Source organism: Suricata suricatta, chromosome 11 (genome assembly GCF_006229205.1).
Source record: "Suricata suricatta isolate VVHF042 chromosome 11, meerkat_22Aug2017_6uvM2_HiC, whole genome shotgun sequence".
Classification (NCBI taxonomy): domain Eukaryota; kingdom Metazoa; phylum Chordata; class Mammalia; order Carnivora; family Herpestidae; genus Suricata; species Suricata suricatta.
In genome coordinates, this window is record NC_043710.1 from 8,742,185 (window position 1) to 8,755,310 (window position 13,126).

The 13,126-nt window shown below is 45.0% G+C and overlaps 1 protein-coding gene across 1 annotated transcript; it reads right to left on the minus strand.

Moving 5' to 3' along the window:
- Positions 1-2,372: 2,372 nt before the first annotated feature.
- LOC115272772 (mammaglobin-A-like) lies at positions 2,373-5,225 on the minus strand. Its single transcript, XM_029915787.1, has 3 exons — positions 5,119-5,225; positions 4,557-4,744; positions 2,373-2,583 (listed from the first exon to the last, which is right to left on the minus strand). Exons 1-3 carry the CDS (start codon positions 5,171-5,173, stop codon positions 2,545-2,547), a joined length of 282 nt encoding a protein of 93 aa, XP_029771647.1. The 5' UTR covers positions 5,174-5,225; the 3' UTR covers positions 2,373-2,544.
- Positions 5,226-13,126: the final 7,901 nt, after the last annotated feature.

Genomic DNA, 13,126 nt, shown 5'->3' on the forward strand with positions numbered 1-13,126 from the left:
GGGAGAACATCCATATACCTCTACCCATAAGCACAGTCGTTGATGTACTACTCAATTTCCTTTACTATACTCTTCTTTTTCCTCTTCTGGTTCTAGATTCAGTACTGTCTTTTCAAACGATCACTCATCAGGCATCCTTCTTCTTCCCTTTTTGTTGCCCCAAGTCCTTCAATCCCCTTCATTATCAATTCTTGCATGAAATTTGCTCTGTTCCATAGGTAGACATGTTCATGAAATGGGCCAGAGCCCTTCTTGACAGAGCAAATTTCTGCATTTCTATGTGTCTGTCTCCAATTCTTACAGCCGAATGCCTTCCTTCTCCTCTAGTCTTTTGGTACCAAAGAGAGAGAGAGAGGGTGGACCGTGGTCCCCATTTTTGAGAGGCAGAGAGAGAGGTGGGCTTCCCTCCCCACTGAGGACACACACAAAGTACTGAGAACTGAGTATGGCCCATGAGTTCTTAATAAAGTGTGTGTGCGTTTGTGTGTGTGTGTGTGTGTGTGTGTGTGTGTGTGTGTAATGAGGGGGGGATCTTTTAAGATGTGGATCCTGGGCAAGGGTCTCGTAGCCTAAGCGCAGTGGAGTCCCTGACCCTAAGGTGTGTGGGAGAAGGAAGATGGCAGGTTTTCATTGTGACTTTTGTAAGTCTTAGGTACTTTTGGTCAGTTTCCATAAAAACCATATAAAATACCGTATCCAACAACTGCTTTGGTATAAAGAGGAGTATGCTCCACTCTGGTTCATTGGTATATATTCATTATGATGACAGTGACTTTTGGGAAATAGTTTTATAGAAATTCTAACATTTTGGGGGAGGTTGTCTGAGTGCCTCAGTGGGTTAAGTGTCCGACTCTTAATTTCAGTTCATGTCACGATCTCAGGGTTTATGGGTTAAAGTTTGACATCAGGCTCTGTGCTGACAGCTCAGAACCTGCTTGGGATTCTCTCTCTTTCCCTTTCTCTGCCCTTCCCCTGCTCATGCTCGCTCTCTCTCCAAATAAATAAATAAACAGTAAAAGAAAAGAAAGTATATGGGGTGCCTGGCTGGCTCAGTCCAACTTTGCGTCCGACTTTGGCTCAAGTCATGATCTTGCAGATCATGGGTTCGAGCCCCGCGTCAGTCTCTGTGCTGACAGCTCACAGCCTGGAGCTTGTTTCAGCTCTAGCGGTGTCCGGCCCCTGCTCATGCTCCGTTTCCCTCTCAAAAATGAATAAATATTAAAAAACATTTAAAAAAGAAGTTATAACATTTTTGTGGCATCTTAAAAATCTCATGTGCCTAATTCTCTGTATGTGTTATGCCTGGTGGAAGTCAGTGGTGGTCAAAGCTGAGACACAGTCCTGAGGAAGGGGGCAGGGGTCTTCTGGGGTGATAGGGTAGCCCATGAAGGAAGAGGCACCCTGTGAGTTGTGAGTAGAAGCAGGTGGCAGTAACTCAATCCTGGTGACAGGAGTGTGGGGACAGGCGAAAGTCAGGAGAGCGATGGTTCAGTATAAAAACCACTGGTTTTGACTTATTCCTACAGAACAGACACCTTTCCCTTCAACTTACATGGCTCTGAAGCTCCTCAGGGTAGAGAGACCAGACCTCATTGTCACTTGAAGGGACAGGCTAGAGACACCCACACAAATGCAAAGGAGCACCCCCATCTCAGTAATTAGGGCAAACAGCCTTTTCATGACATATTTCAAAAATCAAAATCAATGCCGCCATTAAAACTGAAAATCATGTCAGGATTAAGGTGCATTTGGGTGGCTCAGTGCGTTAAGCGTCTGACTTTGGCTGAAGTCATGATCTCACAGTTCCTGGGTTCCAGACCCCTGTCCGGCTCTGGGCTGACAGCTGGGAGCCTGGGGCCTGCTTCAGCTTCTTTGTCTTCCTCTCTCCCTGCCCTCCCCTGCTCATGCTCTGTCTCCCTCTCTCTCGCTCTCAAAAATAAATAAACATTAAAAAAATAAAAATAAAATAAAATCAAGCCAGGACTCACCCCTGCTTTGGCTAAGTCACATGTCTCCCTGGCTCTACTCCTGGCCCTGCTCACTTGGGTCAAGGGCACAGGGCCAGGAGAGGGGCCTAGCCACTGCAGTGGATTAGGGGGACTGCGCACGGCCCAAACAGCAGAGCTGAGGTCTTGAGGACTTCCGAGATAGTCCTGGGGAAAATGGGAGCCACGAGAGTTGGAAAGCACATTTCCAGAGAGACGACCCCCGTTGGACTACACATGGGAAGGAAGAGAGGGCTTTGCGGGTTCCTCAGACCCTCACCCGGGTGCTCTCCAAGGAGCAATTACATATGAGTGCGTGTGTGCACGTGAGCCCATGCATTTGAGTCTTGCAAAGCCTCCATTTTGATCACATCATGTAAAAAGAACTTTCCGTTGGTAGATGCTTTATTGAAATGAAAATGTATTTGAGGTTTCAACAATTGTCTTGCAGTTTATAGATCAAAAGACAAAAAAGAAAGGAAAGTCATGGCTTCTATCCACTGGCTGTCAGTTGCTGACCGTTCTCTGTAGTCCTCAGGGCCTCAGGTCTTGTGGAAAGTTAGTGAAGTACACAGAAATTGCTGGAATACATGATTTGCTGGAAAACAAAAGCAGAGACACCACAGAAGTGATGATCAACATCATCAGAATGATCTCGTCTCTGGTGGTAATGATCAGGAGACTTTACTGATGCCCAACAGGTGCTGGTGTTTCCAGATCTCTTCCCCATCAGGGATCCCTAGATTTACCAGGGTGTATTTATTTCAACGAAGAATGGTTAAGTCTCAGCCCAAATACTAGGAAATGGGACATTTTGGAGTTCTGGTGCTCGAAATACTGAAAAGGGTGTGACACTAGACCTTTACCTTTGAGACCTACAAAACGTTGGAGATGTGCACTCTGAGCTATCATTCTAATCTCCATTTGTAAAGAAAACATCCCAGGAGCACCTGGGTGGCAGACTTAGGCTCAGGTCATGATCTCACTGACTAGAAGCCTGGAGTCTGCTTGGGATTCTGTGTCTCCCTCCATCTCTGCCCCTCCCTGGGTCACACTCTGTCTCTGTCTCTCTCAAAAATGAATAAACTACCAAAAAAAATAAACACACACAAAAAAACCATTTCATTACCCTTGGCGGCAGGGTTTCCCCCTCTTTAAAATGTTAGGAATGATAAATACGCATAAGATCAACTGTCATCATTGTAAGTATACAGTTGATCAGCATTAAGTACATGTATGTTGTGGTGCGACCAACCTCCAGGACATTCTCATCTTGCTATTGTCAAATCTACACCCACTGAACAGCCCCCATTTTCCATACCACCCAACCCCTAGGAACCACTATTCTCTCTTCTGTTTCTAGGAGACTAGCTATTCTGGAAAACTGATATAAATGAACTCTTGCAATATATTTGTCTTTTTTTTTTTTGATGGCTTATTTCTTTTATCATAAGGTCCTCAAGGTTCATCCCTGTTGGCTCCTCTGACTTATGAACACTTTTATCTTTTGCTTTGGCAATATTTCTAAATTGTCTACCCTGGAATGTTTTCAATGGAGTCTCAGGATAAGGAATACATTATGGAGAAGAAATGAAATACTGATTTTTGTTTTAAACAATTCATCCCTGAAGGCAGCTTCATACCCGTGATCTGTACTTGTCATTCATGGGGATGGGGTCATTAATTAATAGTCAAGGAATCCTATCATTTATACTGCACATTTTGCTTGCTTAAAGTACATTTTAAATGCTTTTAGTAAGAGGTACAAAATTGTCTTCAAATGGAATCTTCTGGACTCTATTAAAAATTCTCACTAACATTTTATTATTTGTTTCTATGAAGAAAGGGATCATTGTTGCCAGTCACTTCTACCAGTAAGGGACTTCCTGAGAGTCAGATGTGTATTACTTCGATAGAAAATGTGTCGGGGGGGTGCCTGGCTGGCTCAAAGGGGAGAGCCTGTGGCTCAGTGTTGTAAGGTCAAGCCCACATTGGGTGGGGAGTTTACTTAATAAACAGCAACAAAAAATTTCTAAAAACAAAAAAAAATGGGGGACCGGGGTGGTTCAGTTGGCAGGTCATGATCTCACAGTTCATGAGACTGAGCCCCGAGTCGGGCTCTGCACTGAGAGTGGGGAGCCTGCTTAAGATTCTCTCTCTCTCCCTGTCTCTGCTCCTCCTCCATGCCCTCTGTCTCCCTCTCTCTCTCTCAAAATAAATAAATAAACTTAAAAAAAGAAAAAAAAGAAAGTGTGTGTGTGTGTGTGTGTGTGTGTGTGTGTGTGTGTGTGTACTAGGAAACTGAAGGGTAGTTAAGCCTTTATGTGAATATTGCCCCTCATTTGAAGTTTTCATATATCACTCACTAAAGATTCCAAGAAGTGAAGGGGAGATCAGCACCGGGACCTTGGCTGCCTTTCTTAGTGCCAAAGTATTCGCATGCACCCATAATTAGGTTCACTGAAATAAAATAAAGCAGGTTTAACACTTGCTTTGGCGTCATTAGTAACAAACATAGTCACTTGTCCCTGCCCCGTAGTTTGAAAGCACAGCAGAAGAAACTGGAATTACCATCATCTTTTCAAAATTGGTCAGAGTTTCATTTGACTGGTTGAGAAAACATTCCTTAGCATCTGCTAAGACCTCTTGTTCTTCAGGAGTCGAAGCAACCGGTTCAAGAAAATGTTGGTATTCAGGAATGCTCACTTTAGGATTGATTGTTTTGCTGACCACTTCCTCTAGAAATGAGCATCCAGAACCTGAAAGAAGACAACACATAAAAGTGGTCTCAATTAGGTAGCTGTGAAACCCCTTTTTGCGAGCACCTAGTAGGTTGGTCATCCTGCCTACATCCCAGTAGGCTCAGAAAGATTATGGTGAATGGTCTTGAGTTCTCAAATCTAGGAGAGTAAAATCATGACCTAGGGATTCCCTGAAGCCTGAAAACATCTGTGCCTCCTCCCCACTCCTGCGCTGCCTCCACAGCCTGGAGAACACCATGGAGCTACAAAAACACGAAGACACTGGAGAACTGAGGAGAGGCTCTGAACTGGACTTTGGGGAACAGGAGGTCTCCCGGAGGGCCCTGCCGTGACCTTTAGCCCAAGACCTGTGCTTGCTGCACGGAACTCACCGGCAGAGCAGTAAAGGGGGAGGGCAGCCAGCACCAGGACCGTCAGCAGCTTCATGGCTGAGAGCAGCTGTCGTTGGCCAGTCAGTCGGATGTGGCAGGGAAGAAGGAGCTCACTTGGGAGCTGAGCACCTGGAGCTCTTCCTTTTATCCTCCGGGCCACCACCTTAATCCCTCCCACAAGTGAGGGACTGAGGCACATGGTAAACCTGGCACTGGGCCAGGTAATGACAGCAAGAATCAACTGCAGCCCGGCCAGCCTGTGCTCTGTTTGTAGAAACCAAGGAGACAGCTTGTTGGACCCAGGACAATTTTGGAACTGCAATCATAACATGACTTTAGATGGAATTCACGCAAAACTGCTTGCTGGCTAACCAAACAATGACCGAGTGCTCCTGTGTTGTCATCCTCATTGTTTTATTATTGTCGTGGTGTTTATTAGTCTGCTTCCACCTGTCCTTTTTCTTCAAGATGCAGAAAGCTTCCTATCCTGGGTTCCTGAGGGCTCAGGGCGCAGCTGGGCTCAGTGCAATACCACACACGTCCTCTGGAGGGCAGACCTCCCTGGTCCATAGACCTTAAGGCCTTGGCTGGACATTTAGGAAATACTAACAATGTCCAACTTTGTCCCATGGCTGTTTGTACAAAGACTATCTCATTGAATTAACTCAATTTCATAAATTCATCCTATTCTACATCTATGAAGAATCTTTCTTTAGTTGTTTAGAATTTCCCCCCACCCGTTCAAAGGACAATGTGAAGACGCAGAGCCACTGGTCACTCAGCAGAGGCAGTGCTGAGTGGAGGAATGGTGATAGGGATTGGGCTCAAGCAGATGTGGATTCATTTTAAGTTTTCACTATTTGTTTTTGAGAGAGAGAGAGAGAGCGTGTGAAGGGAGTGGGGGAGGGGCAGAGGGAGAGAGGGCAGAGCAGCTGAATCAGGCTTCGAGCTGACTATGGTGAGCCCCATGTGGGGCTCAAACTCACAACTGAGATCATGACCTGAGCCAAAGTCGGAGGCTCAACCGACCGAGCCACCCAAGCACCCCACGAAGTGGACATAAATCTTGGATGCAGCACCTAATCATGAGGTGTCTTTGGGCAAGTTAAATGACTGGGTATTTCAAGCTTGCTTTCCCTTATTTCTAAAATAAGCATAAATCATACCACGCCTGGTTTTTCAGGGATAACAGACACTCTGTAAAGAGCTTACCCCAGGGCTTAGAACAAGGTAAGCATGAATAAATGGGAGGTATCATCCATCCATCCATCCATCCATCCATCCATCCATGCATCCAACTGTCCATTGTTCAACAGTCACCAATGAGCTGCCCCCGTGACTGGAGCCTGTGCTGCTTGCCCCAGATCCAGCTGTTAGACCAGGGCCTTGACCTGTGGAGCTTTCCTCTTACAAGGGAGGCAACAAAAAGTCCATAAATGGGGCACTTGGGTGGCTTAGTCATTTAAGCACCTGGCTTCAGCTCAGGTCACAGTCTCACAGTTCATGGGTTTGAGCCCTGCATCAGGTTCAAAAAAAATTTTTTTAAATAATAAAGAAAAGCCCATAACTGAATGAGTGACCCCCGAAAGTGATTGCTGTAGGGGATACTAAATCAGCCACTATGGGCAGCATCCTGTGCAGAGGGCCAGGCCAGCTATAGAAGGAAGGACTTGAACGCCCAGCGGAGCGGACACTGATTATCAAGGAGGCAGATCTGGTGGAGGGTGTTCTAGGCAGAGGGCACAGCAGGCACGGAGGCTCTAGAGCAGTTGGTACTGGGCTAGATAATGACAGCAAGGATGGTGTGGCTCCTGGTGTCAAGAGAGAGATAGGACAGCTTCATGATATAGAAAAGCCTCATCAGTTTAAGTGGACACGATATGAGGGTGGAAGAAACAAGAGAAACAAAGTTGGCTCAAGTTAAAAAAGAAAGAAGGAAATTGAGGAGTGAGCCAGAGAGATGAGTTAATTATTTGGATGCAGTATTTGCTGTTTGGATGATTTGGGACTCATTTCTTCCCATCATTCAGCCAGAACAGAAATTGCCAAGGACAATACTACTCAGAGGCAGGCTAGAAATAGAGGAGAAGTTTACGCCTTTCTGTGTGTACTTTGTCACCCAGCTGACCATTGCTGCCAATCTCCATTCCAAAGGCCAACGTCCAAAGGCAAATGAAGGACTTTACTGATGAAATGGGAGACTTTTTGGCTAGGACAAAATGGGGACTCTTCCTGGTACCCGGTTGCTAGGGACTTGTCCTGTTACCTGCTGAGACCGTGGTCTCTTCAGCGGTTTCTTACCCAGCTCAGCTAAGCTAGAATCCCACCTCGTGTACCTGGCGCCCACAATAAAGAGGTGTATTTTTTTTGTTTTCCCTTCATGTTTTCTCCACAGCAGATAATGATCATTCTTAGGTGAATCAAATAACAATAACTCAGTCCACAAAGGAGTCAGGCTAGTGGTTGCAAGCTAGTGGCTACAAGAAGAAATAGAAGAAACCACAATGTTTGTGTAGACAGCCTGATTTTTTTCCTCTTCTAAAGGGGCTTTAACTCAGGTTCCAAAGGAGGATCAGAAGTTAGCCTTCAGTTTCCATGTTTGTGTGACACATGCTGATCGCCACTTATGACGAACCATGGTATATGGGTGAATTTGTACAGGTACTTATTTTGCTGTGAATACCTTGTGTTATGGGAGAGAGAGAGAGAGAGAGAGAGAGAACGTATGTGGCAAGATAGAATTCTAGTTGTCTGGCCTCAGGCTCATGCAAGACTGGAGATGTCCTCACACCAAGTATATCATCTGAGTCTCTGCCGTACTTAATCAAAGTAATAACAGTCTGTGAGAGCCATTTCCCCCCCTGTGATTTCTACACTGGCCCCAAAGCCAAGGAAGGAGTTCTTTTGAAATTTAGATGATCTTTATGCATTTTGAAATTGTAGGTTACAGATCTGGATCCACTTCACAGTATTTAGGGACAAGATAACCTACATGTGTTTGGCCATCCATTCTGTTAACCTGGTTCTGCCCCACCTCCCCAGGTAGTTGGGACATTAACCTCAGGCATGTTCTTTGGAAGTGAACCTCTTCTTCAGTAAGATCACTCCAAAGTCTAAAACTTGGATGGGGAGGTACTTCCCCAGGCCAGAAACTTTCAGAAGGGTGCTGTTCTTGGAGAAGTCTGGATGGCTGTGGGAGCTTGGTTGTTCACAGTATCTAGGTCATTCCAGGTACATCCTTTGCCTTGGGCCAAGCTTGGTGTGGAGATTTCACAGCTGTGTCTCTGTACATTGGGGATATCCTGGGGTTGTCATACGTCCTCAGGACGGGATCAGGCACCAAGCTGGTGTCCTGTACCTCCTGTCAGCTGCCAGTTTCCTAATTTAATAAATTTAAGAAAGGTCTTATGCTAACCCTTGGACATCTAGGTCTATCAGAGACCACTGGAAACTTGTTTCAACTTCACATTCTTTGAAAGATCTAGAGAAGATCATGTTCAGAGGGGGTCAAACATCCTAAGTTTGAACGTAGAGCACTGTATTTTGATCCATGCTTACTTGACACTGTTCTGACTCCTCAGAAGAGTTTCATTGGGATATAGGTTACATGTAGAGTCTCTGTCAAACAGTCTACTTTCTGTTGGTTTCTTCTCAAGGTTCAGCACCAATGGGCGATTCCTGTTTTTAAAAATTCAAGAAAACATGAATGGCAACCATGGTGAACACTGTCTGGATGCAAGGCCCTGGTGCAAACCTCCTTGAATCTTGATGACAAGGCAATGCATAGGATGATGATGATATTCGTGGGCCAATGGGGATACTTTGGAGTGTGAAGGAGGTCCCCAAATGGATGGAATGCCAGGACCACAGCATAAATCAAGATTCTCCTGAGGAAACTGAGATGTGTGGTCACCCTCCCGTTGGTGGCAATCTTGTATCTGGGTCTCAGGTATAATCTGAACCCAGTCCCTGTACACACAGGGAAGGGAGAGACCGAAGAAAAGGTGGCCACCCAAGGTTGGTAGGTGGCAAGTTTAATGAACAAGGGAAGTGACATACGAGGGTGCTTGGGTGGCTCAGTTGGTTAAGCATCGAACTTCAGCTCAGGTCATGATCTCACGGTTTATGAGTTCAAGCCCCACTTGTGGCTGTCTGCCCAGAGCCCGCATTGGATCTTTCATCCCCCAACTCTGTCTGCCCCTCCCCTGCTGGCTCTCTTTCTCTTTCTCTCTCTCTCTTTACTCCCTCTCTCAAAATAAATAAATAAACTTAAAATGAAGGGGACCTGGGTAGGTCAGTTGGTGAAGCGTCTGGCTTTGGCTCAGGTCATCTGCAGCTCAGGTCATGATCTCACAGTTCATGAGTTTGAGCCCCAGGTCAGATCCTGGACTCACAGCTCAGAGCCTGTAGCTTGTGTCAGGGTCTGTGTCTCCCTCTCTCTCTCTGCCCCACCCTTGCTTGCACTCTGTCTCTCAAAGATGAATAAACATTAAAGAAATTAGAAAAAAAGTAAGAAAAAAAAGATAGGTACATCTCCACACCTATCTTCTAGAATCAAAAAGGTATACAGAGGCAGTACGTGGGTTCAATCACACTGAACCCATTTCTTATGGTCTCAACAGGACATTATACTGTCTCAAGGCATTGTCCTTGAGGCAGCTTCTGTGGTGGAATGGGGCCAAGTGAACTCACATTTCAAGGACCAGGCAGGTGGGTGAGGAGCCCCCAGTTTCTAGGGTCCAGCTCATGGGACAACTGGAAGTCACATTTCTCTCCCCCGTCCCCTCCCCATGAGATGAGTATATCATTTCTCCCTAGATAATGGGACAAGAGAGGTCAAGTAACTTGACCAATAGCACACAGCTTATGGGTGGCAGAACTGGGGAAGGAGCCAGGTGTTTCTGGCTGAGAGGCAGCTCCCAACACTATTGATCTCCTTGTGGACATTCATTTTAGGACTCCAGTGGATATATGTGATCTTGACTCTCACAACTGCCCTATGTGAACTCCAGGTTGAATTCTGTGTGCCTGTCCCCTTCCCTAGGCACCCCCCCCCCCAGTTTTCTGCTTGAGGCCTTTGCTCCCTTTGAACTCCCGTCCCCACTGTCTTTGCCTCAGTCCTACTGGGTTGAAACTCTTTATTCATTCCTGATGCCACATCAGTGACAGCCCACTTCTTCTTCCCGTTCCTGGGCCCTGAATCTCTAGGGATCCCCCTTGCCAAGACCCCTTGGCCTCTGCGAGCAGCTCTCCCCTGACATCTCCAGAATGCTGATCCATGGCCTTTTGTCCCTGGTAGGGTCCCAGAGGGCACAGCCTGTGCACTGCTGGCCTTTGTGTGATGGCAGTGGTACAGTTGGAGCTTAATCAATTGTTGTGTAACTACTTTTCAGGGCAGAATTTGAATTTACACAAAGATTCTACTGATGATATTACACGTTTTATCATTAGGTCTATCTCGAGAGAGAACCACATTTACATCTGAATCTTTAGTCAAGTCAGGGATCAAATCCAACACTACAATCAGTCATCCATCTGTCATTCTGGTGCTACCTCCACCTTGTTTATGGTCCTGGATGAGGACGTTGATGTCACAATAAGAAGAGGGATGTGGAGGGCAGGTGGAAGTGTGAGCCCCTACCCTCCATGGGCTGGGACACCTCAGTCTCCTTGTTCCTTAGAAGTAACCATTATCTTGATTCAATCAAACTTTGATCCAGTCTAACCCGGATCTATCTCATGACTTGAGGCTGCATGCTAGATTTGGAAGCCAAAGTAGGATCAGGTGTTGCCTGTAGCTATTCCCCTTGGCTCACTCACCAAAACCCTGAACTTTACACAACTTGACATTTCCAAGAGATGTGGTTAGGTATTTAATCCCAGTGCAAGTGGGACAGTTCATATAGCTCATTAAATATCTGCACCCTTATCTTCTAGATCGACTTAGTCATTTTCCCTCCACTGCATGCCAAGATTTTCTTGCCAACCATAGGCATGCACAGGGGTGAACTTCTGGTCCTCAGGGTCATTACAAGGGATACATGGGAGAACCGATACGAAGTTTTTCGACTGGAAAGACAGGAATTTTCTACTGAAGCTGACTGACTCCCACCTTCCACCCAACCTGTGGATGTTTATCAATGTCTGCAGCTGTCTTGGGAGTCCCCTCAGGGTGAAGGGTATGCCAGTGACATCAAGTAGGTAGAGACTGGACGATGCTCAGGATGTCTATTCAAAAAAGAATTTTTCAGGCTCAAATGTCAATAAATCCTTGATTGATAACTCTAGTGATAGAGAAATACCCGAAAGCATTTGCCCTTGTGGCAAAAGATCAGTTTTGCTAAGTAGTCTCATGCTAGGTAGACAGTGAGCAGAGCCCCAGTACAGATAGATGCCGGCAGAAGCGTGGGCATCTGTGTTGCTTGGTGAGCAGGTCTCAGCCTCACGTCCAGGGCTTTGCCCAAGCTTGTTCTTGCTCATGGAAGGCCTTGGCTTCTTCATTCTGTCCTCCACACCCCCGTTTTCCTTCATTTCCAATCAGTCATCAACTTCTCCCAAAGTCCGAAGTCCACCTTCAGAGAGAATGAGTAGTTCATAGGGGTCTAGTTCTTTATTAAATGTCTACAGGACTTTGATTTGTATGATAGAATCTCTCTCTCAGGGATATCCTTGGTATTTGTTTTTCACTTCTCTTGTGTCTTGTCTTTTGACATGATACTTAGTTCCTTAAGGAACGTCATTGATTCTTTCAATAAAATACACAAGTTGCTCCTAAGTTGGCTACAGTGTAGATTCCAAGTTGACCTCAGATAATTTGCCATATCATAACCTATTTTTTTTGCCAAATTTCCCCCCTGACCATTCTTTTGGCCTCTTTTCTTCTATCCCATTCTTCCTTTTTCATTTCTAACAACTTCCTGTGTTTTTCAAAATTTGCATATTAAGATAGGGATATGGAAGCACTGTTCAAAAAAAATATTGAGAAACAGCTTCCACCGAGAAATATCGCAGCCACCTCTCTCCTTATCCACACCATGTAGCCTCATTCTCAACTACCACTTCTTTCACTGTGTCTGCTGGTTTTAATGTGTTCTCAATATTTTTTTTAACTGTTCTTTACTGACTCATTCATTAAAACCTATGTTATGGTCTGTGTTGACTGGATTCCATGCCTTATCTTTTCTACTCCTTTTTGGTAAACCATTGTCCTCCACTACGTTCTGAGAAAAAGTTCACCGAAGATAGCACTTTTGAAGTTTTGCACTTCTAAAATCTCCATTTGTCTTTATGCTTCAATGACATTGGGCCACATATAGAACTCCATTCATATACAACTATAAGTTGAAGCCTCTGAATCTTTAGCATTACTCCTGTGTCTTCCAGGCTTACCTTGAATGGATTTTTATTCCCCATCCTTGGATATGACCTAGTGTTTCTTTCTGAAGGAAACACCTTTTTTCTGAGTGATGGATGTCCAAAAAAAAAAAAAAAATGAGAGAAATATATTTTTATGTGAGGAGTGAGCGGGATATTCAATTTTGTGTTCTTCACTTAGAGGAAAGTTTCTTGTAGTATTTGATTTTCTTCCCACTATGATCGGTCTCATTCTAGAATCCTATTAGCTGGGCCTCATGGACCGATGCTTTAACATGCTTTTCTTTTCTCTCACATTTGTGTCCTTTATTTGTGTTTCCACGATACATACACTACTTTTGTTCCACAGTTCTGCTTTGTCTTCTAATTTGCTATTATTTTTTTCCAGCTGTCATATTTTTAAAAAATTTTTGAGAGTTATTTGTTTTACTTTGAAGTTTTTTTTAAACCATAAAGAGATTAAGAGATCTTGGTAATCTGTGCTTTTTTTAAAATAATAGTTTATTGTCAAATTAGTTTCCATATAACACCCAGTGCTTCTCCCCACAGTGCCCCCCACCATGACCATCACCCCCTCCCCACTCCCCCTCCCCCTTCAGTCCATGGTTCGTCTCCAGTATTCAGTAGTCTCCCT

Excerpts from the sequence above, each read along its gene's own strand:
- LOC115272772 (XM_029915787.1), bottom strand. The coding sequence starts at position 5,173 with ATGAAGCTGCTGACGGTCCTGGTGCTGGCTGCCCTCCCCCTTTACTGC. Across the intron at positions 4,745-5,118 it reads CCCCCTTTACTGCTCTGCCG|GTTCTGGATGCTCATTTCTA; the intron begins GTGAGTTCCGTG and ends GTCTTCTTTCAG. Across the intron at positions 2,584-4,556 it reads CCAATTTTGAAAAGATGATG|CAAATCATGTATTCCAGCAA; the intron begins GTAATTCCAGTT and ends TTTGTTTTCCAG.